Source organism: Haliotis rufescens, unplaced genomic scaffold (genome assembly GCF_023055435.1).
Source record: "Haliotis rufescens isolate VD_foot unplaced genomic scaffold, xgHalRufe1.0.p SCAF_22, whole genome shotgun sequence".
Lineage (NCBI taxonomy): Eukaryota > Metazoa > Mollusca > Gastropoda > Lepetellida > Haliotidae > Haliotis > Haliotis rufescens.
In genome coordinates, this window is record NW_025963913.1 from 9635768 (window position 1) to 9663475 (window position 27708).

A 27708-nucleotide genomic window follows, 5' to 3' on the forward strand; every position below is an offset into this window, starting at 1 on the left:
AATTCGTGCCTAGGCTGACATTGACCGTCTCCAGCAATCTATGAATTTACCTTAGTGTCTGTTTGACGCATCTTTATTCACCTTTCAATGATCGGCCAGTTGATCAATGATGACTAACACATGTAACCGCCACATGTTCATTAAGAAATTCGGAAATCTCTCCCGTCACGTTTATCGTGTCGGCCATTTTGACGTCTTGTACTTTATGTAAATGTATTACGACGCGCTGTCATTGTGACTGACTTAATAAGGTAGTTCTTTACAGACCTTTCTCATCTAATGAGGATATGATTTGAACATATGTGCTGCGTAAGATGTTTCTGAAGAGCAAGTTGTGTATCCATACGCCCATGTCACCTCTCTTTTTGAGGAACTATTTTACTCCGCGATATAGCTGGTTGTTGTATTGCTGTCAGTGTAAACATGAAGTCACACGTACTAAATAAAATTGTGTTTAGATTTTGGCCTACATCATTTGAGGTAAGAAATTGTGATAAAAAAATTATAAGAATTGACTTTCACTTTGTGTGAGTTCATTGGAGTATGAACCTTCATAGAGTGAGGGCCAAACATTGTATGAACGTCGTCACAAGCTCAGACGTTCATACAGTTTGGCCCTCACTCTATGAAGGTTCATACTCCAATGAACTCACACAAAGTGGAGGTCAATTCTTAAATAATTTGCATACTCGTATATGCAAGGGGCCAACGTATGGTTCTCAGTAGGAAGTGACAACTTGGAGACGATGGCTTGTGGTATATACAGTTTTACTTTATACATGTAGATATATACATACAAAAGACACTCTGTGCCAGGTCAGCACATAGTGGTAGTGGTTGTTGTCTAGGTGCCCCGGAGCACCCAGCCTAACCCTAGCTAGGCTAAGGGTAAGACCTTTCTTTCCTCCTTTTTTCAATCTCTCTGGACCAAAGCTTATATAGCCAAGGTCACCTGACATTTAGTAAGTAATAAATATAAATGTAAACAGTAAATCATCAGTGACATACTTGCACATCTCGTTCAGGATGGCAGACGGTCGATGTACACAAAAATGGGGATTAACAAATAGGATTAGCATCTTATAAATAACAGCAATTAAGTGTTTCAAGGCATATAGATGTCATGAGGGTAATGAGTCTTTGCAATTAAATGTTCTTCAGACAATGGGTGTCGTAAATCAGTCGCTATGACATATTATTTAAGTTTTGATATTCCTTCAGTTTGTTGCCACTGTGCCTTTATACCTATTAATTGCTCAGTCGTTTTGTGTCATATTTGTTGGTGTTTACAAAGTCATGTTATTTGTACACCAGTAATGAGACGCCAATATTTCATGCATATTTCAAAATCAGTTGCGATACCTACATCCTAGAATTCCTCATACATTTTAGAATCAAATGACAAATGGTCTTTGTCGCCAATACAAATTGTCTAGATGAAATAAGCAAAATACATGAAATGTAAAAACGAACGCTGTGTTTGGAAAACTGCACTGTTGGAAATGTAAACAAAGCCATTCGTCTATTCTTTGAATACATTGGCTCAACATTTTCAGAATAAACATGGGAAGAGAATTGTATGAAGAATTAGAGAATTAAAAATAGATACATTGCAATGATTTGATATTTTCAACAAAATTATCAAAGTTCCCGTCGTGTGTGGTGCCATGACTGACGCAAAATCACGCACAACGACAACAGTACTTATCAGACTTTCTGACTATATATTTCTCTTGGTTTCAATGAAAAACATAAATAACAGTACACATAATGTCAGAATGCTTCTGATTACTTACATGTCACATTTATGTATATACGAACCCTGAATGAACGAAAGTAAACACATTTAATTTCACTTTGGATATTAATCAATGTTCAATATGATATCATACGTAGATATAGGCCACAACATATATGAACCTTTGATAATCTCCTGTTTGTTTGAACAATGTTTACATATGAAATTGATATTTCTTAATTTGGACAAGTGTTACAAGATGAAATGTAAATGAAACTGCAACATGTATGTATTTCTAGGGAGTGTAATAGTCAATATTATAAGTTCATATATACAGTGTCCATGAATAGCCATTTCATTTTATTTTTTATATGACTTTAACAAAAAGGATATTATTTTTCGTCAAAATATATGAACACACTTCAAGAAGAGTTGTCTTGGTCTTTGAATTTTTTTTTAGGACGTTTGATATACAGAACAGTGATATCTAACAATTTGCCAGGTGTGCGTTCGTCACGAAGGATTTATGAATTATTCCTCTTGTTTTGCATTATATATATATATGGGTTCAGCCTTTTTTAAATATTGTGACCACAGGATATAATATTGATGCCAAACAGGTGCGATTCCAATTAATATACCCTGTAAACTACTGAATTGTTTATCTGTTCAAGACATTATTTACATGGTAAACTATGTCTTTTTATGTTGTATTGGAAAAACGTCAAATTCTGTTTTACACATCGACTTTCTGCATACCATGAACAAAAATTAGGGGAGATAAATATTAATAAAAGTACCAGTGTCGTCTTTCTCCGACGTTGTCAAAGACATAAAAGCAGCCATGACGTCAAATAGAATGGTGTCATTCTTTTAGTTATTCATTACATTTGATGATACGGCTAGTGCTCCATTAATAATGCACAATCAGGAGAATGTTGGAATCTAAGGAGTAATCTATGGGTTAGATAGGGCCTTCCATTATTACTTATTTTTTCTGAAGTACAATTTCATCATTTCTTATGGGGTTTTTTTTATGCCTAAACGTATAGTTTCAATATCAATATTTATGTTTGAATAGTTTGGTTCCTCGTAAACAAAACAACACGAAAATATATTATCCTCACTCACAGCTAATTCTCACCAAGAGACCTCAGTTACAAAAAAATAGTGCTAAGCAATGTGGTGTTATGCCCCCTTTTCTGTGAACGTGTGTAGCCTCTCAGTCGCCTTTTGACGTCATAGAGGTAAATCAGTTTTTGTCATTTACAGCTATTTTTGGCATTGTAATTATGTTGGTATACATATGCATATAACTCCATTTGATGTATATTTATGTCGTTCAAATATTAGGCAGTATTTTGTTTGCTCACAGTTTTGGTAAAGCTGCTAAATAAAAACAATTGTCTCACAGTACTTTATCGGTGTACACTAAAAATGGTAGAAATTTCATGTTTTAAATGCAGAATAAATTCTCGGACAAAACTTAGCAGTGTCTTCTTTTCAAAGTGGTTTACTATTTACTGTTACATTTACACCATCAGATAGGAAATTTAATATTCTACATCTCTGTGTAATTTGATAGCTGGAGGTAGATCCAGTGCTGAGTGTTCACAATTCTCGCACAACCTTCACTTTTCTGATTTTAGGAATATGTACGCAGAAAAAAAGACCTAGGCATCTAATGATTACCATAGTACGGTATAATGTGCACATGTCCCTATGATGACAGTCTTAGACTTAGACTTACTGGTAGCTAAGATTTTGCTAAGACCGAATCTTTGCTCGAAGCAAAATCTTAAAAACTTAAGACAAAATTTGTGCTTAGCAAAATTTGAGCTAAGACTATTTTCATGATTCCCGGGGCCTGGCTCCAAGATATGAGATATCTTGTGCCAGTTTTCATCTCCGACTTCGTTGGATGATTCAAAACTCTGAGATGACCAAACATATAAATGGGAGATGGTATTCTGCCAATTCTTGATCCTATCTTCACTGACCAATAGGAAGTTGTTGGATATGAGTAAAACTGATGAACTGAGCTGTAATCCATAAGAACGTCTAATATGAGATGAACATCCTGAATGGTAGTATTAGCAACTCATTATGGCAGCTTCTGACTGTGAATTGGAGACATTTCCTAGGGGCCAGTGAGAATTGCAACAAAAAGGTGAGGGTGAGGGTGAGGGTGAGGGTGAGGCTGATCAAACCTGAGAAGGTGCTAAGCTTTCGTACTGATTCCGTTTGGAATTTCAGCTTGTTGAGAAACTTTCTGATCAATTATCGACCACATATCTTGTTAGCATAACCAATCAGTGATCTAATATTACTGAGTATAGTAACAATATGTGACTTGAAAGCATGGCCCTCATTGGTCAGTATAATATTCTTGTAGAATACTTTTCCACCCATGCAAAGACAATTAGCTAACTGTGATATCTTTTGGGATTAAGATCAGATGATGCAGCAGGAAAATCCATTACATTCACATGGTTTTCTGTAAACCAGCATTTTGTGAATGCTGATGTATGGAGTCAGGCATAGAATGTTACTCTGTCCTACGGCAAATTCTAAGAGGCCTTCCTGAAGAATTTGACCAAACTTTCCTGAGTTAATGTTACCCTCCACAAAGATAAGGGGAATCACTCCCATCATAGAAATACCACCCCACACTGTAAAAACTTTGGTACCAGTTTCATGGACTTCCCTCTTCTGGGCCCACATGCATACAGCGATCTTAGTGCTACGACTATTGTAAGCCTATATGTTAAAGTATGGGACTTACGATCATCTTAGCACTAAGATCACTTTGTGCAAGTGGGCCCTGGGCCATATTGTTACAGATGTTCTGTAGAATTTGAACAGCGACACATCTGTAAAAATCACATATCAAAATTTTCAGTGATGATACCAATGCACCAGTCCAGGCATTTCTCCGTATGTGAGTCAATTGTTTGAGGAATTTTCCATGGAACTGATTTCCAGTAGCCACGAAATGTAGGGTTCATTGACTGTTCATTCTGATGATTCTCATGCCCCCCTCCAAATTTGCAAACCAAGTTCTTTAGCGGACAAAGGATGAGCTAGGGCAATGCATCACTGCACATACAGAAGAGAGAGGAATGCTGTTTTTGCTATATGCAATTTGTGTGCAGTTTCGTACGCATGGGTATAGAGATAATGGAAACTGCATCTTTTAATAAAATTCTGTTATGTTCGCAGATCTGAGAAGCTGCCGTCTGCTCATGTGTCATCACGTGACTAGCCCTTACAACAAGGGAGATGACTCTGCAGTTGAACATGTGAAGCCATACAAATTTTCACTGGTCAATCTTCTAACGGTATATACCATTTATTTCCAAATTTCTTGCACAATGCACCATGTTAAGAAAAATCTTTGCACATTAGACCAACTATCTTATTTGGTTAATCAATATCTACAGAAATTACAGCCCATATTTCTTAATTTCTACTGCAATCAATGGTATTAAGCATATTTCACTCACATCTGAGTCCCACTCTGAAATGGAATCCTCCTTCCTATCTTGTACCGTATTTTGATCCTCCACAGGTGTAGATGTGACTGTTTGTAACACAGCTATCAAGCTTTTTGTCTCAAGTACATGCTCTGACACTGGTTCCAAAAGTTCATCTGTCTTATCTCCTGGCATTCCCTGTGATGAGACAATAAATAACAACATGAGTTCAAACATAGGGTAATTAGAAAACATACCATGAGCAAAAAGGCCTTACACCCCCTGGATGCCAAAGGGACATTCTTCTTCAAACCTCAATTTGAAAACAAATAAAATAGTAAATTTTCTAATAAATTATATATTTATATACTTATCCTATCTCACACTATGCATTTCCTCTAATTCCTCGATCTTGGTGTGGAAACGTCCTAGAACAAAGTTTCCAGCTTCAAAAACACCACTCACCCAAACACAACCCACACATCACCAATCAACACTGTGGTTCACGCACCACTAAAATCCTGTGCGACACGACCCCAGCGACCTGATCACCTCACATATCCAGCACCCTCATTCTCAATCTAGAGCGTACAGGCTGGTGTAACTGTGAGGCAGGGTTGGTTGGGTGGGCATTAGCGTGTGAGATAGGATAAGTATATAAATATACAATTTATTAGAAAATTTACAAATTTTTAAACTTATCCTATCTCACACTATGCATTTATCCCACGGATGGATGGTGGGGCGCAAATACCCTAGCCTGTAAGGACTTCAACCATGAGACGTACACAAGGAAGCTGGAACTAAACAGGAAAATTCAAAGGATTTTACAAGGATTACAGGTAGTGATAAACTCGTGTAAGGGTTGCTTAAAAAAACCCTCTTTGTGCTACCAAGAGATATACATCATGACATCGGGGAATCATGTGTTTCATGGTTTCACACAGGACGCCATTCCAAGAATGACCGCATAACCATGAGCCAGGCGACACCTACTATGTCACGACTTAAACCTCACCCTGGATAGGAAGAAGTGTTTTGTTTCAAACACCCCGTCCCCAGCGTAGGTTCTACAAGACATACCTCACACATACACTCCCAAGGACGTAAGGCGGACCAGCTTGGCATCTCTTTTTTCGCTTCATCAACCTATGAAACTCACGTAGAGATTGAATAAGGTAAGAACGAGAAGAGGAAACAATTAACGATACCCGTTTATCACACAGGTCTTCAATCAACTACTGAGACATCACATGCTCAAAGACAGAGGTGAGCAGGTAGAAGATAGGGACACCATTTGAACAAAGGGCCGCACCGGATGGTGACTTCTGTTGATGTAGACCCTTTTTCACACAGGTCGTCAATCAACTACTGAGACCTCACATGCGCAAAGACAGAGGTGAGCAGGTAGAAGATTGGGACACCATTTAAACACATGGCCGCACTGGATGGTGGCTTCTATTGACGTAGACCGAAGTCCCAACAGACAAACATATATACCCTCCTAATGGGAGCTTGTCTGGGAAACCCGATTAACATAAGCAATAAATGAAAATATTGCAGTATATACAGGAAACCAGAAGGGACTTGTAGTCCGCTGGGCTTCCTCATCTGTGCTGTGTGGCTGCTGTGACCTTGGACGTCGGCAACTGAGATTCCGAAAGGAGTAGGAGGCAAAGACCATATCAGAACGCCATAACATCCCTCCATGATGGCTGAGAGTGTGCAATACTATGCAACGCCAAAGTGGAAGTCACTGCCCTCGTCTCATGAGGATTGGAAGAAGCTGGGTGGTAGTCCCTCAAAGGTGTAGACCCTGAGGATGAAAGAACGCAGCCAGTGGAGTTGGTGGTTCAAGATACATCAGAAGTTGCAGCCGTCGACAAGTGGATGAAAAACATGCTTGCGAAAGCGAAGGATGGTCTGAGATGCCTTCAAGTAGATCGTGTAGGCTCAGGCTGGGCAAAGTGAGACGTCTTCCACGACATCAGATCTCAATCAATGAGAGTGGTGGAGGCTGAAAAGACGATCCGGTTGTCCTTGAAAACTTATCTTGTTGAAGACGCTGGAACCGGACTCAACCGACGTCTAAGCACGAGTCCCTCTAACACTAGCTGCAGGAGCCAACGCAAGCAGGAAGATGGTAATGAACGTAAAAGTTTGAGGTTTTATCCACAAGTGCATATAGTCAGCCAGGAGAAGTGACGGAAGAATACAGGGAGATCCCATGCTGGAATTACTTGCAGTCTGAAAGATCTGTGTAGATCTAAAGGTTCGGGAACTATAGTAAGTTTTATCCCATTAGTGAGTAGTAGAACTGATCGTTGCCCAGTAAGTGCCCAGTGTCGAATCATAAGATGCCTTCTTAAGTGACATAGGTAATCTGCTACTTGTGGTATAGTAGCTTGGATGCGGAAACCCTCTCGATCTGGCAAACTGGTGAAAACTTTTCCATTTATATTCACAGAGATTCAACAGCAGTTGTTGGTAGTTCGTGTGTAGGATCTTTGTTGTATCCGTGGTATCAAGGCTAGTGGGGGAAACGCATACGCGTTTAGGTCCTTCCATGATATTGTCAGAGTATCGACTGACCAGGCTAGTGGGTCCGGCACTGGTGCCACAATGTTATCTGATGCAAATAGGGTTACTGGAAGACAATCTTTTCTTTTATTGGCAGTTGGAATGCTTCGGCCGTAGCTTCCATTCTGTTGATAGTCTGGCTGGTCTGGACAAGGTGTCTGCTAATCCACTTGCCGCTCCCGGTATGTCTTGCCTTTATCGCTAAGTTGAGCTTGTCTACCAAAGGTGAAAAGTCAACTGTAGGAGGGTCTCTGATTTCATCGTGTCTTGAAGGTGTTTAGTGTATGCTGGGGCTGCAAAGATTACACTATGAGGCGAATACGATTCATATCACGAATATAGGGTAACGAATACGAATATTCCTTTACAATTACAATAACAAGTCAGCAAGTTTATGTATTATTTATTATATTCAGTGAAACAATAACATCATAATTTATTTGACATGGTTTGTTAATTATTAATAAATTATACATTTATATACTGCACTTATCCAGGTACTAGTATCTGCTCAAATGCGACAATGACCAGTGAAAACAATACTATCAAATTAAATATTATTAGAGTGTTGTAATTGAAAGAAATCTATGCATATAATATGTTGTTGTGGATATTTTAAGGTACAGGGTATGTAAATATACATGATAGCATATTCATAAATATTCAATTCTAGTGGCCATGAATAATGAATTCAATTCATGAATGGTTACGGTTCGATTCACCGAATACGAGAGTAAATCGTAACAGCCCTAGTGTATGCCACAGTTGATATGAGTGTCCCGATCATCAGACGTTGGTTTCTTGACTGTGGGGTCCAATGAAATATTACCCGGATTACAGTCTCGTATTCAGATACATGTAATTGATGTGGTAGAGCTGTCTGCTTCTGACCATAGGCCTGATGTTACTTCCAAGTTGAAGTGAGCTCCCCGACCTTGAAGTGAGGTATCTATGAACACTACAAGTGGTTGTTGTATTTCAGCTTGTGTAAACAAATTCCTGCACAAACAATCAATTCCACTGTCCATCACAAGAGGTGTTCCTCAATGTGTTCTGGTACTAGGATGTTAGTCTGGCTCATTAGACTTGATCCTAAGGAATGGAGATCCTGGAATGGCTGTAAGTCGGACTTCTGATAATTTATTAACCAACGTAGATGTGTTAATAATTTCCGAGGAAATATTGTAGTCTGAGTATTTGTGCATATCCGGGCTTGAATCCCTTCATCCAGGTAAAATGTATTACGGATTCCTGTGTGACGAACAGCAACTGGCTTAGTCACTCGTGTACATAGCCATGGGTTGAAGCGGTTGTACCGCCAGTGACAAGAAGGGTGGTTCTCCTCCCAGTTGTGGAAATCCAAGCTGTCGTCTGTTGACTGGTGACGGTTAGAATGGGGTAACGGAGAGGTTGTCTAAAGTGTAATAGCTATTACCATATGCAGAACGTTGAACTTCCGAGTTGTTGATGTGGAGATGAGTTCGCCTGCTGATCAACGTTCAAATACACATTACACAAAAAATGTGTTATAAAGCGATGGTAAAAACTTGACGGTCGTGCGTGTGATCTAGTATCTCATAGAAAAACGATGCTGAAGATGTAGTTTATCGGTTGGCTGATCGTACAAAGCAGGGCAATCGGGACCACGTTAAAGAGCGTTAGTAGCAAACACTGTGCCTGGAATGGACGTGGCTAACATTAGGATCATATACCAAAAAAAAAATGTCGTCTTGAATAAGTGAGGGATGACTTGTCCTGCCAGGTTGATCGGTGATGTGTACAACTGGTGAAGAGACGATGGATTCCATCGCCTTGGCACTGGAAAAAGCGCTGTGCATTCCAGTATCGATGTGACGACAAAAGGAGTTGTGAAGATGTGATAGACCGCACATATAGTCATTGACTACTACTGTAAATGCTTCGCACGGCTCGCATGAGATCAGCCTGTACCACAGTCAGCATGGTAGTCTTGTTTACAAACAGCAATCTCGGTGTGATGTGTAATTCAACCTTTCGCAGAACAGGAAATACAGCAGTCTTTCTGATCACGTGGTCAAAAGCTCCCAACACACAAGCGCTGCCCCGAGTAACGAAAAAACACCAGTGTGTAGGCAGTCAGTTGCTTGTAGAACATGGGACGAAACCGGTGTGCTAGAAACCATCTTCAGACATCGAACATCTGCCGTTTGTACCGATGAAAGACGGACAACCCCCCCCCCCCATCGAATTGTCTGTTAGAATGGTGTAGATTGACCACAACGAGGGCGGAAGAGACGTGCTAACTTATATGGAATATAGGAGAGTATCGTAAGACGATTCATGGCTGGCAGGCATGTGGACCAGATCCATGAAGATCCCGGTAGGGAGAGACGTCAGTATCTCAAGCTCGCCATACGAGGTGACTATGCCTGTAAGAGACCAACAAGACTAGTTGGTCAAGTTTGCTGATATGGTTGGTGCAGGTCATCATATCCCAAGACGTAGACAGATGCTCGTGATGGATCACTGGATTATCTGATCTAGATAACGCAATGCAGCGAAGGCTTTGTCCAAGTTAGCGTATAACAGTCTGATGCATGATGAGAGAGAGGTCTATTGATTCCGTGGAAGAATGACGATCTTATGACTGAGGACCATCCGTCGTTCGTCTGTTTTATATAACAAAAGTTATATCTGGGATAACATCTTCTCAGTAAAATACATGCTCGTACTTTATGGGGTTGAGTCCCGTCCAGGATTCGAACCCACACTGCCAGAGTAAGGGACCTAAATGCCAGCACACAAAGTCAGCGATCTACCCCCCTCAGCCACCGAGGCTTCCTGCAGGTAAAGTCATTCTAGCGGACAAGTTCTTGATCGGACCATGTGTTGATGTATCAATTTATCCATATGTCGACGTATCGATGTGTCGATGTATCGATTTATCCATGTGTCGACGTATCAATGTGTTGATGCATCAATGTGTATCGTAGAGTGAAGATCTGTAGGAGAGGCGAAACTGTCGATCCTCCGAGGTACGACCTGACGGACTGTCCATCCAACATCAGCGTCTTGTCGATAATGGTGAAGTAAGGTGATCTGTCGATCTGTCAATCTGTAGATCCCTCGGTCGTCTATGATCCAATGAAGGATGATGGTCCTGTCGATCGTCCGAGGTACGATCTGGTGAATTGTGACATGGTAGTCCATGTGTCGATGCATCGATGTGTGTAGTCGAGTGGAGATCCCTCAGGTATCAATCTGTAGAGAAGGCGAAACTGTTGATCCTCCGAGGTACGATTTGGTGAAATATCCATCCAAGAACAGCCTCTTGTCGATAATGGTGAAGAATGGCGATCTGTCGATCCCTTGATCACTCGGTCCAGCGAAGGATAACGATCCTGTGAGTGAAGATCCGTCGTCAGTTGGCTATCGCCAACGATTGTAGTGTTTTCAGTCAGAAGGGTTGTCGCCATTAGAAAGCCAGAGAGGTGTAGCTGTATCCTCAGAGCGCTGTAGAAGTGATGACCCGAGTAACAAACATGTTAAGGGAAGAGGCAACCCTCAGTTGACGGCTTGACTTCCCAAGCTGAGTAAAGGGCTGTAGTCTAACACGATGAACTGGCCATTTAAATGTGGGACGACTGTAGAAGCCAGGGAGCGGGCACGGGCACAGGGGTGTGGTCCGCACAGAGGCAGGAATCGCAGCAGTCAAACGAGACGGAAAGCGAACCTCCTCTACGGAAAGCGATGTAACCATCGCCAAATTGACTATAATATTTTGTTAAGCAAAAAAACGAAGGTACAGCCTACAGGGATAACACAATCGTTTTGGTTTCAAAGCAGAGGAAAAACAACATGCACGAAAAACCGTAAACAACGTCTTGGACCGACGAACAGTCGTCTTTATTGAACATTAAGCTAAGTAAGTGGAAATCCAATTCTGGCAAGGTGGTACACAGTAGACATTGTTATTAATACCACTCTCTGTTGATGGTAATGGTAAACTTTAGTAGTGATATCGTGTATTTAAGTTTTATATATAAAAAAATAATTTAAAAATAATAAAATTCTCTGTTCAAGAAAACGTCCGAACACCATAGCGATAGAATTGAGAATGAGGGTGCTGGATATGTGAGGTGATCAGATCGCTGGGGTCGTGTTGCACGGGATTTTAGTGGTGCGTGAACCACAGTGCTTATTTGGTGATGTGTGGGATGTGTTTGGGTGAGTGGTGTTTTTGAAGCTGGAAACTTTGTTCTAGGACGTTTCCACACCAAGATCGAGGAATTAGAGGAAATGCATAGTGTGAGATAGGATAAGTTTTAAATTTATTAATACACCTTGCACACAAATACACTTCACAGTTTTAAACTCTGTGGCAAATTCACTGTTCTGTGATATAATGCACTCAGTAAAATGACTGAAAACAGCATCTGAAATTTAGCTTCATCATTAATAAGGTAAGTTAACCTTTGACCTTTCACAAAATCACCATTCATGGTGATTTTTTGTGTATGTTCAGAAATCTAAATATTGGAATAATTACTTAGAGAATTCAATTACAAAAAAAGCACATCAGTGATTACAGTTACGAGGGCTGGTCAAAAAGTACTAAGCCAAACAAACAAAACCAACAATTGTGAAAGTGATTTTATTTTGCAACATAATCTCCCTGCTTTCAATACACTTCTCATATCGATAGTGAAGCTTTTCAATTCCAGCCACGAAGACGTTTTCTGAAGCCACCCTGAAAAACCCATTCACGGCAGCTTTGAGGTCATCATTGTCCACAGGGAAATCACTTGGTGCCAGGTCAAGCAAGTATGAAGGGTGAAGAAGCTCTGCAAACCCACATTGTCGCACAGCAAGTCAAGAGGTTGTCATGAAGTGGTAAAACTCCAGCAGTCAGCATTCCTCACTGCTTTTCTTCAATAGAATCTCTCATGCAATGAAGAGATGTCTGCATAGTAGGCACAGGTAATTGTAATCGACAAGGATCACACCCTTTGCATCCCAGAATACAGTGGCCATAACTTTCTTCACCAATCTTGAAGACATAGTGGTTGACCCATGTTTCATCACCTGTTACTAATCTCTTTTTGAATTTGACAAAATCCTCATCAATTAGTTCTAAATATTCTCTTTGGCAATGTCAGTTCTTTTTTTCTTTAAGATCAGAATTTAGAAACATTGGCACTCAAACCTCAAGTTCAGCAATGGTAATACACAACATTGTGTGTTATTTGAGACAAGTGTGACTGATGGGTAACATGTGCAGATGGGATTTTAGGATTTTAGGAGGACTTGTGAAACTTGTGGAGGGGACATAGCCTCAGAGATGACAGGAGTTCCTTGATTTTCGATGTTTTGCTTCATAAATGGTTGAAAAGCTGTTGAAAGGCTAACACAGAATCTGGAGACTTGGTGCCAAGCTGTCTGCATTCACAGAGTTTATTCAGTTCACAGGATCAGCTCGCTGGGGTAAGTTTCCTTTTCCTTGTTTTTTTAATGATTTTTGTTTTGATTTTAAGACCTCCCTGAGTTTAGCAACGTGCATCGATTTTGCGTGCAGATGTTGGCAGGCTTATCATGTCTTTTAACAACAAAGACAATAAATGTGTTCAGAGGTTGAATTATGGTCAGTCAGATCTCAATCCACTTTAGCGAGGTCATTTACTTGGGTGTCAAATGGTCAGACATGTTTCTTTACAAACAATGCAGACAAAGTTTTGGATTTTATTGGAAAATGAAAATTCGTAAAAAATGTGAATGAATGCTGTGGATATGGGAATGAATCCAATGAGAGAAAAATAGTCCTGTTGTCCATTGAAAATTGATGTTTGTTTAACTGACCTATCAGCTTAAAGAATCACTAATTGCACACTCTCTTGTTCAGACCATGACAGTCGCTTCCATGCAGATTTACTGCCTCCACTTTTCGGTCTGTGACCACCCCTGCTGCCCCAGCTGACTTCACAGTGCGGATCCAAAGTTTGAGGTGTCTCTCTTCTCCCTAAAACCCATGCAAGGTAAGCATCCCCTCACATCCAACGGAAATCCACTCATCAGACAGCAAGCTTTCCAACCGTCTCCTGCTGTGGGTGATGTGAGACACCTGGCCATGCTCCTTACTCTGGGGTGGAGCCTTGGATTGAAACACACCTGGTTTATCTGGAATCCTCTGTATATTGGACAAAATGGCACCTTCCGTAGGTGATGTGAGGCTCATCCAAGGTCTTGAAATGAAACATGCTGTCTACTTTGGTGGAGGAGAACGCCATCTTGTACCAAATATATTACCATCTAGAAATTAAAATCTAAAGTAAACTAAAAGTTTTCAGCATGATCTAGTCTTCTAGTAACCTAAATAAACTGAAATTCTAAAGTTATTACAGTGTTAAAACAACTCAATTACAAGTTATGACAACTCATGCATGAGTGAGTGAGTATGGTTTTACGCCGCTTTTAGCAATATTCCAGCAATATCACGGCGGGGGACACCAGAAATGGGCTTCAACATTGTACCCATGTCGGGGATCGAACCTGGGACTTTGGCGTGACGAGCAAACGCTTTAACCACTAGGCTACCCGACCGCCCCAACTCATGCATGAACATGAGGCTTGGGGAGCAAGGTTTGATTTTTTCAAGAGTGATGACAGATGCAATATGATGTAATATAGGTATGGTATTCATATGAATTATTATCACTGGATGACGGAGAAGCAGGTCATGACATAAGCTCACATGACTTTAAGTCAAGTGAAATCAAAATTATGATAAAAGTAACAACTCGACCATAAGGCTTTTTAAAAAAGATTTTCAAATTTTTAACTTTTAACATTTTCTTAAAAATGGTATTTGTTCACATTTTACCGAAATGAAGAGTCTTAAAGTAAATGCCTTGAACAAATCTTAGTCACTCTATCATGCTGGGCATCTCATAAAGCTTAAGGATAATGGACAATTTACAATGCCATGCACCTTTGGCCCTGGTTAGCAAGAAATTCATTCACTGACCTTCCAGTTCTTCAGAATACCTAATCTTGGAGTTGTTGTAGGGTCTGAGAGTACATTGGAGTCCCAGTCACTGTCATCATCACTCTTGACTGGAAGCTTTTTCTTATCACATGACATTTCACTGATGTCAGCTTCACTGATGTCATCAGCATCACTTATTCCGAGCTCTTCCATGAAGGCTGAAACAATTTTTTATGTGTAATCATTTTGCTGAACAAATGTGGGACTTTAAAACCCGAGTACCACAGATACAATAGACCACCTATATTTAGTTATATAAAATGATATTTAATGAAAGCTTTTAGTTTCTCAGAACATTTTCTTATTTTTGAAGTACCTCATTCTGTTTTTGTGTATGCCGACATACTAACTCATATTTCCCTCATTTCTATGATTCCAGTCAAATTCATGCAACAATCACTCAGATCTATTGTCCCTTCAGACAATGCAAGCGGGATAAGTCAGTTCCTGGTTGAAGGGAGTTTAGTTCTTAGCACCTCGATCTGTTTGGGTTTGAGTTCAAAAGTCATTCCAATTCTTTTTGTAAGCAAATTCATTTTTGTTCCTTCTTAAGACATTAAAGGGGCATCTGTGGTAGGGACTACCCCACTCTAGTGGCTTATACGAGTGATCTGACAGGTCAATATAACGTCACGATAAAACACAAATTTCATTGGTTAATGCGTAAATGTGAGTCGTTTGACAACAAGGACGCAAGTTTTAATGGTAATAGATATCCATCAAACGATTACAGAACTTTTCAACAAACGCGTAGGTCCTTGGTTTCAAAACCTACCTGCCATGTTGCTTCACATCTTCATAAAATGAAACTGAAATGTCCTCGATTTATCAAACACAGTCCAACAGAAAAATAATAATTCTGCACTATTCTCTATATGAAAACGAAATATGTTTGTTGTGATGAATAAGAGCAGTGTAATAGAACAAAACACATAATATGCATCACGGCACCAATCGTAATCCTCTGGTGTACGGTTTATCTGCAGTTCATGAATAGCATTTCTCATAATAAATATGGCAATTGATGATTTCAACAGTAGTTTTTTTTCCTTGTGTTCATCTTGCCTTCATCTGGAATCTGGAGAAGATTTTGGTAAAAAATATTCAAGTGATGAAAGCAATATTTTGTCGTTTCCATCACGTTTTCATTGCCCAGTAGCAATGTGTTCTGGTAAAGTCACACTTGTCCAAAAGCCCTTATGCCGAAGTCACTCGATCTGTGAAACTTGGTGGGTCCCAGTGACCAAGATTCCCTGTTGATTGGCATGCCAAGTGTCATTTGCATAAGGCCATCCATATTTTTTGTATGTGTTTCTCCCCTCAAGCCTCACCTAACTAGAGAGCGGCCAGACGAAATAAAATGCATTACTTATTAAAAAATGTCTTTCAATAATTGTGTAAATTATTTCATGACATTTTAAAAACAAGAGTCATCCGAAGATGACATATCCCCCCCAACGTGGCATGTTGGTAAACTGTGTGTACCTTTAAATGTATTTAGATTGGCAAGGAAATCTTTTTCCTTGATGCCAAAACCAGAAATATAATGAAGGTTATTAAATATTGGTTCATGTAGCTCACTTTCTGATGATCTCATGAAATTGTAATAACAATAACTTCGTAAATGAATAGCTCGGTAGTAGCTTCATGACACAAAGGCATAAAGAGAATGTACTAGGTTATGTAGCTCACATCATATATAGTATATGATATCGGTAAAAAGTACACCTTAGAAAAAAACACCTGACAAAAAAACAAACCTTAACATCTTGTTTCATTATATGTCAGGGGCTTCAAATTAAAAAGATTAAAATCTATAAATAACAAACTGCACTACTAGTGAACATGATTGATATGTGCATAAAGTTTGGTGAATCTCTGTCGCATGGTTTAGAAGATATGCTCCAGACGAGGACATTACCCTAAGTTCATCAATTTTCAATTTAAATTGAAAAAAGAAAAAACCTGTTAATAGCAAAGGCACCACTACATAACCTGCTTGATAGGTGTAAAAACTTTTGAGAAGCTAAGTTGATATGGTCCGGACAAGAGCACTACCCTCAAGTTCATCATATTTCCATGGAAACAACAAAAATATAAAATTCAAAAAATCTCTAAATAGCAAAAGGCACTTCTACTGAGCCTGATTGGTAAGTGTACCAAGTTTTGGGAAGCTAGGTTGTACGGTTTAGGAAATATGCTCCGGACAAGAGCACTACCCTCAAATTTCCTAAGTTCATCATATTTCCATGGAAACGACAAAAATATAAAATTCTAAAAATCTCTAAATAGCAAAAGGCACGACAACTGAGCCTGATTGGTAAGTGTACCAAGTTTTGTGAAGCTAGGTTGTACGGTTTAGGAAATATGCTCCGGACAAACAATGATTACAGACGGACAGACGGACATACTGATGGCTATATCCCCCCGTCATCCGTCAATGCCTCAACAATCTTCCTGGTCAGTTGATTTCAACAATATAATACACAGCCTCATTCACAACGTCATCAGAAGATTCAAATTCCTTTCAAATACCCATCCACGTGATCATGGTAATGACCTTTGGATGAATTAATGAATTAATTTGAATTGTTTTATAACAAATGTTTTCGTGAATACTCTTATTAAAAAACATCCTGCACATGGTACTTTTGCATTGCACTCCGGATTTCTTTTATTACTTTCTAAAACTTTTTGTTTTCGCCCTTTCTGACCATGCGATCTCCTAGCAACCACACCACATGAGCGCATCAGAGTTGGATGCTGTCAAGAACTTTGCAATTTCGCTTGTCTTCCAATATGAGCAACAAAACATTTCCGCGTGACGCTTAAATTGACGGAGAGTAGTTCGAGATGATCAGGGGAGCCTTTGGTTATTTCAATTTTGACACTGATGATTTTATTGTGGAGAAAGTTCCAGTTCAAGATTATATCATTCCGACTGACAAATCAAATTAATAAGATGGCACCCCTCTTCCCGCCCTTTCAAGTGCAACAGAAACTTCAGACAAATTCACTGCCGATTCTTGGGATTAGTGAATCAGTGTCACAGCGAGATTTCATTGTGGAACCAGATGAAGGCGAATATGTCTGTTCACACTTCTTTTGACAACCTTGCGTGTGACACAGCATAGGGAATGGTGCGGTGACCATGTTGCAGAAATTATTCAATTTGAAAAGAGTGCTACCAATACTTCTGGACTATGCTAAATAGACGAAGTGTTTGGAGAGATGGTAGATACTCGGACTTGAGTGAGTGAGTGAGTGAGTTGGGTTTAACGCCGCTTTTAACAGTATTCCAGTTATATCATGGCGTGTCAGCTTAATGTGGGAGGAAAGCCCGAAGTGATGCAGGTCTCAGACGTTTACCACTTCGGTGAAACCAACGAGCACGGTTATGGTGCTGACAAACCTAGAAACATAATCGGGGCGAACCGGGATTCGAACCCACAATGATAGGTTTCTAGCGTGCCTAAGGGACGCAACTCTGCACAGCGAATTGTGGCGCCTTAGACGACTGGGCCACCCGTGCCCCCCCCTTACTCAGACTTGAAGAAACGGATATTAAACATTGCAGCAGATGAAGGATTGGTGTGGACCAAACGGGAAAGGGATCGCGAAGTGTATCCAAATCCCCTGAACAAAAAATACATTGGACAAGTCTGGATCTAATGATCAAACTCAGTTTCATGTGTGAAAATTATGTGATGTTTGTGTTTGTTTGTTGTTTAACACTGCACTCAGCAATATTCCAGCTATATGACAGCGGTCTGAAAATAATCGAGGCTGGACCAGACAATCCAGTGATTGACATCATGAGCATCGATCCATGCGATTGGGATAGTTGACATGCATCAACCATGTCAGCAAGCCTGACCACCCAAACGTGAAAGAAAATGAAATCCATAATTAAAGTTGTCTTGTAATGTGTATTGGAGTTTTCGTTTATTGTAAGTACAATATTATCAAGATATGCCTAATGTATGTCAAAACATCAAGTATATTTCGTTACTTATTAACCAGTTGCTTATCTGCATTGTAATGTTGATACACGTGACATATTCTTCATATAAATATAATCTGATTATTGTGTGGTATTGAATGCAAATGAACAAAACTATACAAATATCTGAAATTTTCAGATTGTACTGAAAGAATGTTGTTGTCAATTTCGTATTTATGTACTGTTACTGTTGCATTTACCGAAACTGTTGTTCTGCTGCTGTTCTGCCGTAATAATATACAACACAAAACACTTTGACCACAAATTCATTGAATGTGTCACATGTACACATGACCATGTGCTTTGCTATTTATAGCGCAACCGTAAATAAGCTCCACCCACTGTGATTGATGCAGACGCCAAACACGATTGATTCGATTTTTTGTGATTAAAATTACAGATAATGTATTGACTTTTGTCCAGATAGGGAGCCATTTGTGGCATCCATGTTTTGTCATTCAAGTCGATAATGAAGTTTGAAGGTCAATGGTGATCTTGTTTGTGTACGGTTTTCAAAAAGCTTCTCCCGACACTTGGTTGTATTTACATTGTCAGTCACTGTTCGAAACTGAAACACTGCCACCTTGTGGACTGTTTATAAGTCAGGGTGGGGCTTTAAGTAAAGTTCATACTGGCAACAACAATATTATGATGCCATGTCTCACCATGTATACCTTTTGTTTGTTGAGTTCCTATCCATCTGCCATCACAGTCATGGTTAATATATTTACTTTTATTAAGAAATCAAACAAAGTTATCCTTGTTAATAATTTTTCTAAGAAAACAACCTCTATTACATCTTTGCCATAAATCCTGTATTTATGGCTTCAGTCACACTAACTAAAATTTTCAGATTTTAAACAGACGTCCTCTTCCTTCACTGTCAATCACACACAATTTGTTGTTCCCAATATTGCACTATAGCAAATCAAGCTATGACGTGCGTAATGGCTACAACGTGCGTAACCTTACATATTTCCCACATCTAACCACTAGAGATAGATGAATTGGGGAGGTGGATGGGAGTACTTTTGATGTAATAGGTTGTATTCTTAGAATTATTAACAATGATAACTATTGTTCGATAATCCTTGACCTCTTTTCCGGTTCTGATGTCACTTCCGGATTTGTCACTTACCTTTCATTGGATAATACTACCAAAAGACTTCATTTCCTGATTAGATGGACCTTGTACTGCTATTTCGGGTGCTGACATCACTTCCGGTTCTGACGTCACTCCCAGTTCCATAGTCGTGATGTGGTCAGGCATGACTGGAGGTATATCATCAGGAAGGTGTTCCCCTGCGATGCCGTCTGAAGTGACCACAGCTGAAGGACGTGAAAGATCGTGGGCACTAGAAACCCTCACAATGTCGCAGCATCTCCTTGCATGGAAAAGAACTCGGTGGCTGGATATCCAGTTTTCCCAGCATTTTCCTTATGAAAGTAGATGTCCAATCCTCCAGGTGGGGCGATAAATTTCCTGACAAAGGAGAATCCAGTGTCTCTGAGACTTGTTGCCTTTCTGGACTTCTTGATCGCACTGTCGTCAGAGCATGTGACAAACTACTGCTTGCTTGGTCCGAGGAAGATGCTGATGCTGTTCTCCTCAACCTTCCACGTATATAGGAAGGTAGACTGCCAGGAAAGTCATAAATATGTGCAGGTAGACTGCCTGGAAAGTCATCAATGATGTGTTGGTAGACTGCCAGGAAAGTCATAAATGATTTACTGCTAGACTTACAGGAAAGTAATAAATATATGCAGGTAGACTGCCAGAAAAGTCATACATATGTGGTTATAGACTCACAGGAAAGTCATAAATATGTGCTGGTAGACTGCCAGGAAAGTCGTAAATGATGTGGTGATAGACTTACAGGAAAGTAATAAATGATGTGCTGGTAGACTGCCAGGAAAGTCATAAATATGTGCAGGTAGAACGCCAGAAAAGTCATAAATGATGTGGTGATAAACTCACAGGAAAGTCATAAATGATGTGGTGATAGACTGCCAGGAAAGTCATAAATGATGTGGTGATAGACTCACAGGAAAGTCATAAATGATGTGCTGGTAGACTGCCAGAAAAGTCATAAATATGTGCTGCTAGACTTACAGGAAAGTCATAAATGATGCGCTGGTAGACTTAAAGGGAAAGTCATAAATGATGCGCTGGTAGACTGCCAGGAAAGTCATAAATATGTGCAGGTAGACTGCCAGAAAAGTCATAAATGATGTGGTGATAAACTGCCAGGAAAGTCATAAATGATGTGGTGATAGACTCACAGGAAAGTCATAAATGATGTGCTGGTAGACTGCCAGAAAAGTCATAAATATGTGCTGCTAGACTTACAGGAAAGTCATAAATGATGCGCTAGTAGACTTACAGGAAAGTCATAAATATGTGCAGGTAGACTGCCACGAAAGTAGTAAATGATGAGCTGGTAGACTGCCAGGAAAGTCATAAATATGTGCAGGTAGACTGCCAGAAAAGTCATAAATGATGTGCAGGTAGACTGCCAGAAAAGTCATAAATGATGCGCTGGTAGACTTAAAGGGAAAGTCATAAATGATGTGCTGGTGGACTGCCAGGAAAGTCGTAAATATGTGCAGGTAGACTGCCAGAAAAGTCATAAATGATGCGCTGGTAGACTGCCAGGAAAGTCATTAATATGTGCAGTTAGACTTACAGGAAAGTCATAAATGATGCGCTGGTAGACTTGCAGGAAAGTCATAAATGATGCGCTGGTAGACTGCCAGGAAAGTCATAAATATGTGCAGGTAGACTGCCAGAAAAGTCATAAATGATGCGCTGGTAGACTGCCAGGAAAGTCATTAATATGTGCAGTTAGACTTACAGGAAAGTCATAAATGATGCGCTGGTAGACTTGCAGGAAAGTCATAAATGATGCGCTGGTAGACTGCCAGGAAAGTCATAAATATGTGCAGGTAGACTGCCACGAAAGTTGTAAATGATGTGCTGGTAGACTGCCAGGAAAGTCATTAATATGTACAGGTAGAACACCAGAAAAGTCATAAATGATGCGCTGGTAGACTTACAGGAAAGTCATAAATGATGCGCTGGTAGACTGCCAGGAAAGTCATAAATATGTGCAGGTAGACTGCCACAAAAGTGATAAATGATGCGCTGGTAGACTTACAGGAAAGTCATAAATGATGCGCTGGTAGACTGCCAGGAAAGTCATAAATATGTGCAGGTAGACTGCCACAAAAGTTGTAAATGATGTGCTGGTAGACTGCCAGGAAAGTCATAAATATGTGCAGGTAGAACACCAGAAATGTCATAAATGATGCGCTGGTAGACTGCCGGGAAAGTCATAAATATGTGCAGTTAGACTTACAGGAAAGTCATAAATGATGCGCTGGTAGACTGCCAGAAAAGTTATAAATGATGCGCTGGTAGACTGCCAGGCAAGTCATAAATATGTGCAGTTAGACTTACAGGAAAGTCATAAATGATGCGCTGGTAGACTTACAGGAAAGTCATAAATGATGCGCTGGTAGACTGCCAGGAAAGTCATAAATATGTGCAGGTAGACTGCCAGAAAAGTCATAAATGATGTGGTGATAAACTGCCAGGAAAGTCATAAATGATGTGGTGATAGACTCACAGGAAAGTCATAAATGATGTGCTGGTAGACTGCCAGAAAAGTCATAAATATGTGCTGCTAGACTTACAGGAAAGTCATAAATATGTGCTGCTAGACTTACAGGAAAGTCATAAATGATGCGCTGGTAGACTTAAAGGGAAAGTCATAAATGATGTGCAGGTAGACTGCCAGAAAAGTCATAAATGATGCGCTGGTAGACTTAAAGGGAAAGTCATAAATGATGCGCTGGTAGACTGCCAGGAAAGTCATAAATATGTGCAGGTAGACTGCCAGAAAAGTCATAAATGATGTGGTGATAAACTGCCAGGAAAGTCATAAATGATGTGGTGATAGACTGCCAGGAAAGTCATAAATGATGTGGTGATAGACTCACAGGAAAGTCATAAATGATGTGCTGGTAGACTGCCAGAAAAGTCATAAATATGTGCTGCTAGACTTACAGGAAAGTCATAAATGATGCGCTGGTAGACTTAAAGGGAAAGTCATAAATGATGTGCAGGTAGACTGCCAGAAAAGTCATAAATGATGCGCTGGTAGACTTAAAGGGAAAGTCATAAATGATGCGCTGGTAGACTGCCAGGAAAGTCATAAATATGTGCAGGTAGACTGCCAGAAAAGTCATAAATGATGTGGTGATAAACTGCCAGGAAAGTCATAAATGATGTGGTGATAGACTCACAGGAAAGTCATAAATGATGTGCTGGTAGACTGCCAGAAAAGTCATAAATATGTGCTGCTAGACTTACAGGAAAGTCATAAATGATGCGCTAGTAGACTTACAGGAAAGTCATAAATATGTGCAGGTAGACTGCCACGAAAGTAGTAAATGATGAGCTGGTAGACTGCCAGGAAAGTCATAAATATGTGCAGGTAGACTGCCAGAAAAGTCATAAATGATGTGCAGGTAGACTGCCAGAAAAGTCATAAATGATGCGCTGGTAGACTTAAAGGGAAAGTCATAAATGATGTGCTGGTGGACTGCCAGGAAAGTCGTAAATATGTGCAGGTAGACTGCCAGAAAAGTCATAAATGATGCGCTGGTAGACTGCCAGGAAAGTCATTAATATGTGCAGTTAGACTTACAGGAAAGTCATAAATGATGCGCTGGTAGACTTGCAGGAAAGTCATAAATGATGCGCTGGTAGACTGCCAGGAAAGTCATAAATATGTGCAGGTAGACTGCCAGAAAAGTCATAAATGATGCGCTGGTAGACTGCCAGGAAAGTCATTAATATGTGCAGTTAGACTTACAGGAAAGTCATAAATGATGCGCTGGTAGACTTGCAGGAAAGTCATAAATGATGCGCTGGTAGACTGCCAGGAAAGTCATAAATATGTGCAGGTAGACTGCCACGAAAGTTGTAAATGATGTGCTGGTAGACTGCCAGGAAAGTCATTAATATGTACAGGTAGAACACCAGAAAAGTCATAAATGATGCGCTGGTAGACTTACAGGAAAGTCATAAATGATGCGCTGGTAGACTGCCAGGAAAGTCATAAATATGTGCAGGTAGACTGCCACAAAAGTGATAAATGATGCGCTGGTAGACTTACAGGAAAGTCATAAATGATGCGCTGGTAGACTGCCAGGAAAGTCATAAATATGTGCAGGTAGACTGCCACAAAAGTTGTAAATGATGTGCTGGTAGACTGCCAGGAAAGTCATAAATATGTGCAGGTAGAACACCAGAAATGTCATAAATGATGCGCTGGTAGACTGCCGGGAAAGTCATAAATATGTGCAGTTAGACTTACAGGAAAGTCATAAATGATGCGCTGGTAGACTGCCAGAAAAGTTATAAATGATGCGCTGGTAGACTGCCAGGCAAGTCATAAATATGTGCAGTTAGACTTACAGGAAAGTCATAAATGATGCGCTGGTAGACTTACAGGAAAGTCATAAATGATGCGCTGGTAGACTGCCAGGAAAGTCATAAATATGTGCAGGTAGACTGCCAGAAAAGTCATAAATGATGTGGTGATAAACTGCCAGGAAAGTCATAAATGATGTGGTGATAGACTCACAGGAAAGTCATAAATGATGTGCTGGTAGACTGCCAGAAAAGTCATAAATATGTGCTGCTAGACTTACAGGAAAGTCATAAATGATGCGCTAGTAGACTTACAGGAAAGTCATAAATATGTGCAGGTAGACTGCCACGAAAGTAGTAAATGATGAGCTGGTAGACTGCCAGGAAAGTCATAAATATGTGCAGGTAGACTGCCAGAAAAGTCATAAATGATGTGCAGGTAGACTGCCAGAAAAGTCATAAATGATGCGCTGGTAGACTTAAAGGGAAAGTCATAAATGATGTGCTGGTGGACTGCCAGGAAAGTCGTAAATATGTGCAGGTAGACTGCCAGAAAAGTCATAAATGATGCGCTGGTAGACTGCCAGGAAAGTCATTAATATGTGCAGTTAGACTTACAGGAAAGTCATAAATGATGCGCTGGTAGACTTGCAGGAAAGTCATAAATGATGCGCTGGTAGACTGCCAGGAAAGTCATAAATATGTGCAGGTAGACTGCCAGAAAAGTCATAAATGATGCGCTGGTAGACTGCCAGGAAAGTCATTAATATGTGCAGTTAGACTTACAGGAAAGTCATAAATGATGCGCTGGTAGACTTGCAGGAAAGTCATAAATGATGCGCTGGTAGACTGCCAGGAAAGTCATAAATATGTGCAGGTAGACTGCCACGAAAGTTGTAAATGATGTGCTGGTAGACTGCCAGGAAAGTCATTAATATGTACAGGTAGAACACCAGAAAAGTCATAAATGATGCGCTGGTAGACTTACAGGAAAGTCATAAATGATGCGCTGGTAGACTGCCAGGAAAGTCATAAATATGTGCAGGTAGACTGCCACAAAAGTGATAAATGATGCGCTGGTAGACTTACAGGAAAGTCATAAATGATGCGCTGGTAGACTGCCAGGAAAGTCATAAATATGTGCAGGTAGACTGCCACAAAAGTTGTAAATGATGTGCTGGTAGACTGCCAGGAAAGTCATAAATATGTGCAGGTAGAACACCAGAAATGTCATAAATGATGCGCTGGTAGACTGCCGGGAAAGTCATAAATATGTGCAGTTAGACTTACAGGAAAGTCATAAATGATGCGCTGGTAGACTGCCAGAAAAGTTATAAATGATGCGCTGGTAGACTGCCAGGCAAGTCATAAATATGTGCAGTTAGACTTACAGGAAAGTCATAAATGATGCGCTGGTAGACTTACAGGAAAGTCATAAATGATGCGCTGGTAGACTGCCAGGAAAGTCATAAATATGTGCAGTTAGACTTACAGGAAAGTCATAAATGATGCGCTGGTAGACTTACAGGAAAGTCATAAATATGTACAGGTAGACTGCCACGAAAGTTGTAAATGATGTGCTGGTAGACTGCCAGGAAAGTCATAAATGATGTGCTGGTAGATTGCCAGGCTGGTTGCCGTGGACGGCTTGTCCATGGACACCGTGCGGCTCCCATACAGTATTGTTCTCTGGTCTAGTGCTGGGTGGCCAACTGGCTGGCTTGGTGACTGGTCCATGGGTAGGCATTCGGGATCCACGCCGTGGACCATAGCCTGGCCGTGGTTTGTGGGCTGGCCGTGTGTCTCAGCTTGGAGATTTTGTGGAACCAGGCCCACGTGGTTGGACGAAGATCTGGTAGTCTTAGCCAGCTTAGAATTAAGCATGTCTTTCATCATCTCCTGCTGTTCTCTTAGAAGCTGTGGAATGAGCCTCAGGGTGAGAGCAGGAGATGAAAGGCTTGGGAGGCGCTGGAGTAGATACTGATTTTTCAGTGATGATCTTATCAAGCTTTCTCTTCGCCGCCTCTCTCCTCTTGGCCTTAGTCGCGGCCTCTGACTTTTAGGAGAATAACTCTTCGGATGTGTGGGTGCATTTCTCACATCTCTTCTCAAATGTGCAGGTCTTCCCTCTGCTCTTTGTGCAGTTTACATGAGGATATCCCGTGATCATAAATCGACCATACTTCTTACACCAGCATTTATGGCAGATATGTAATAGAGGTAGAAGTTTCGTAAGAATTATGGCAGTTCCTGTTGATCTTGACAACCGATGATAACACTGGATTGGTAAACATCAGCACTGTGATGGTGTTTTTTTAAATTGATCCTCGTGAAATCTAGTAAAATCTGAGGGACAAAGTTAAAGGTACGCAGACACCAAGGGGTGAGGTGACAAAGGACAATTCAAGTCCAATACAGGACGACTTCTACTTTTGATCTTCCAAGTTGTAAATGATTCAGGGATGGTCAAGACCTTAAAGGGGCATCTGCGGTAGGAACTACCGCACTCTAGTGGGCGGAGCTTATACGAGTGATCTGACAGGTCAATATGACGTCATTAATAACACACACATTTCATTGGTTAATACATAAACGGGTGATGAGGCGACATGATATGTAAACACCCACCCACGTGGCAACAAGGACATAAGTTTGTGCAATGACACACTAACCATTAATGGTAATAAATATTCATCAAACTATTCCACGACTTCTCAACAAACGCGTACGTCTTTGGTTTCAAAACCTTACTGCTATTTCGTCTTCGGTGATGGCGCACATCTTCATAAAATGTCACTGTGGAATGTCCCCCATCTATGTTTTCATTCCAGTCTAACACACACAAATTCGTCCTGCGCTTGTATTCTTTGGACGAGAACGAAATACGTTTGTCGTGATAAATAAGAGCAGTGTTATTAAACATTCAACATAATGGCATAAACGTAATCCTGTGGTGTACCATTTATATGAAGTTTGTGTTCGTCTTGCCTGCACCTTGAATCTGGATGACAACGACCGTGAAGACCCTGGAAATGGTCAATAATATTGTCAAGTGATGAAAGTAGTTTTTTTCGCTTCCGTCACGTTTTCATAGCCCAGTAGCAATGTGTTTTGATGGAGGCACACTTGTCCGAAAGTTCCTCGTGCCACATCAGTCCGTGAAACTTCGCGGATCCCCGTGACACAGATTTCAAATCCCTGCTGATTCCTTTAGTGGCATGCCAAGTATCATTTGCATTACCCGGGTACATACTTCCAAACGATGTTCTGATAAATATTTGTTCACACTAGCATTTCTGTCATGTGCGTGAACATTGATTTCAACATTGTTTTTTATCAAGATGGTCATACAATTTTCGAATACGATGCATTTCATGTCGCTGGCTACACGGATCATCCTCTCTTGTCACTACTTCGGCATGAACACATTTCTTGGTCTCACAACTCAAA

At 40.3% G+C, this 27708-nt stretch overlaps 1 protein-coding gene across 3 annotated transcripts in view; it reads right to left on the bottom strand.

The window, feature by feature from the left end:
* Positions 1 to 27708, bottom strand: part of LOC124114452 (ankyrin repeat domain-containing protein 26-like) — a 792436-nt gene that overhangs the window by 514558 nt on the left and 250170 nt on the right. For all 3 annotated transcript variants that reach the window (XM_046475021.2, XM_046475020.2, XM_046475019.2), the window contains exons 11-12: positions 14795 to 14973; positions 5245 to 5412 (exon numbers count right to left, since the gene is read on the bottom strand). In XM_046475021.2, coding sequence (XP_046330977.2) covers positions 5245 to 5412; positions 14795 to 14973 — 347 coding nt within the window. The remainder of the gene's footprint in view (positions 1 to 5244; positions 5413 to 14794; positions 14974 to 27708) is intronic.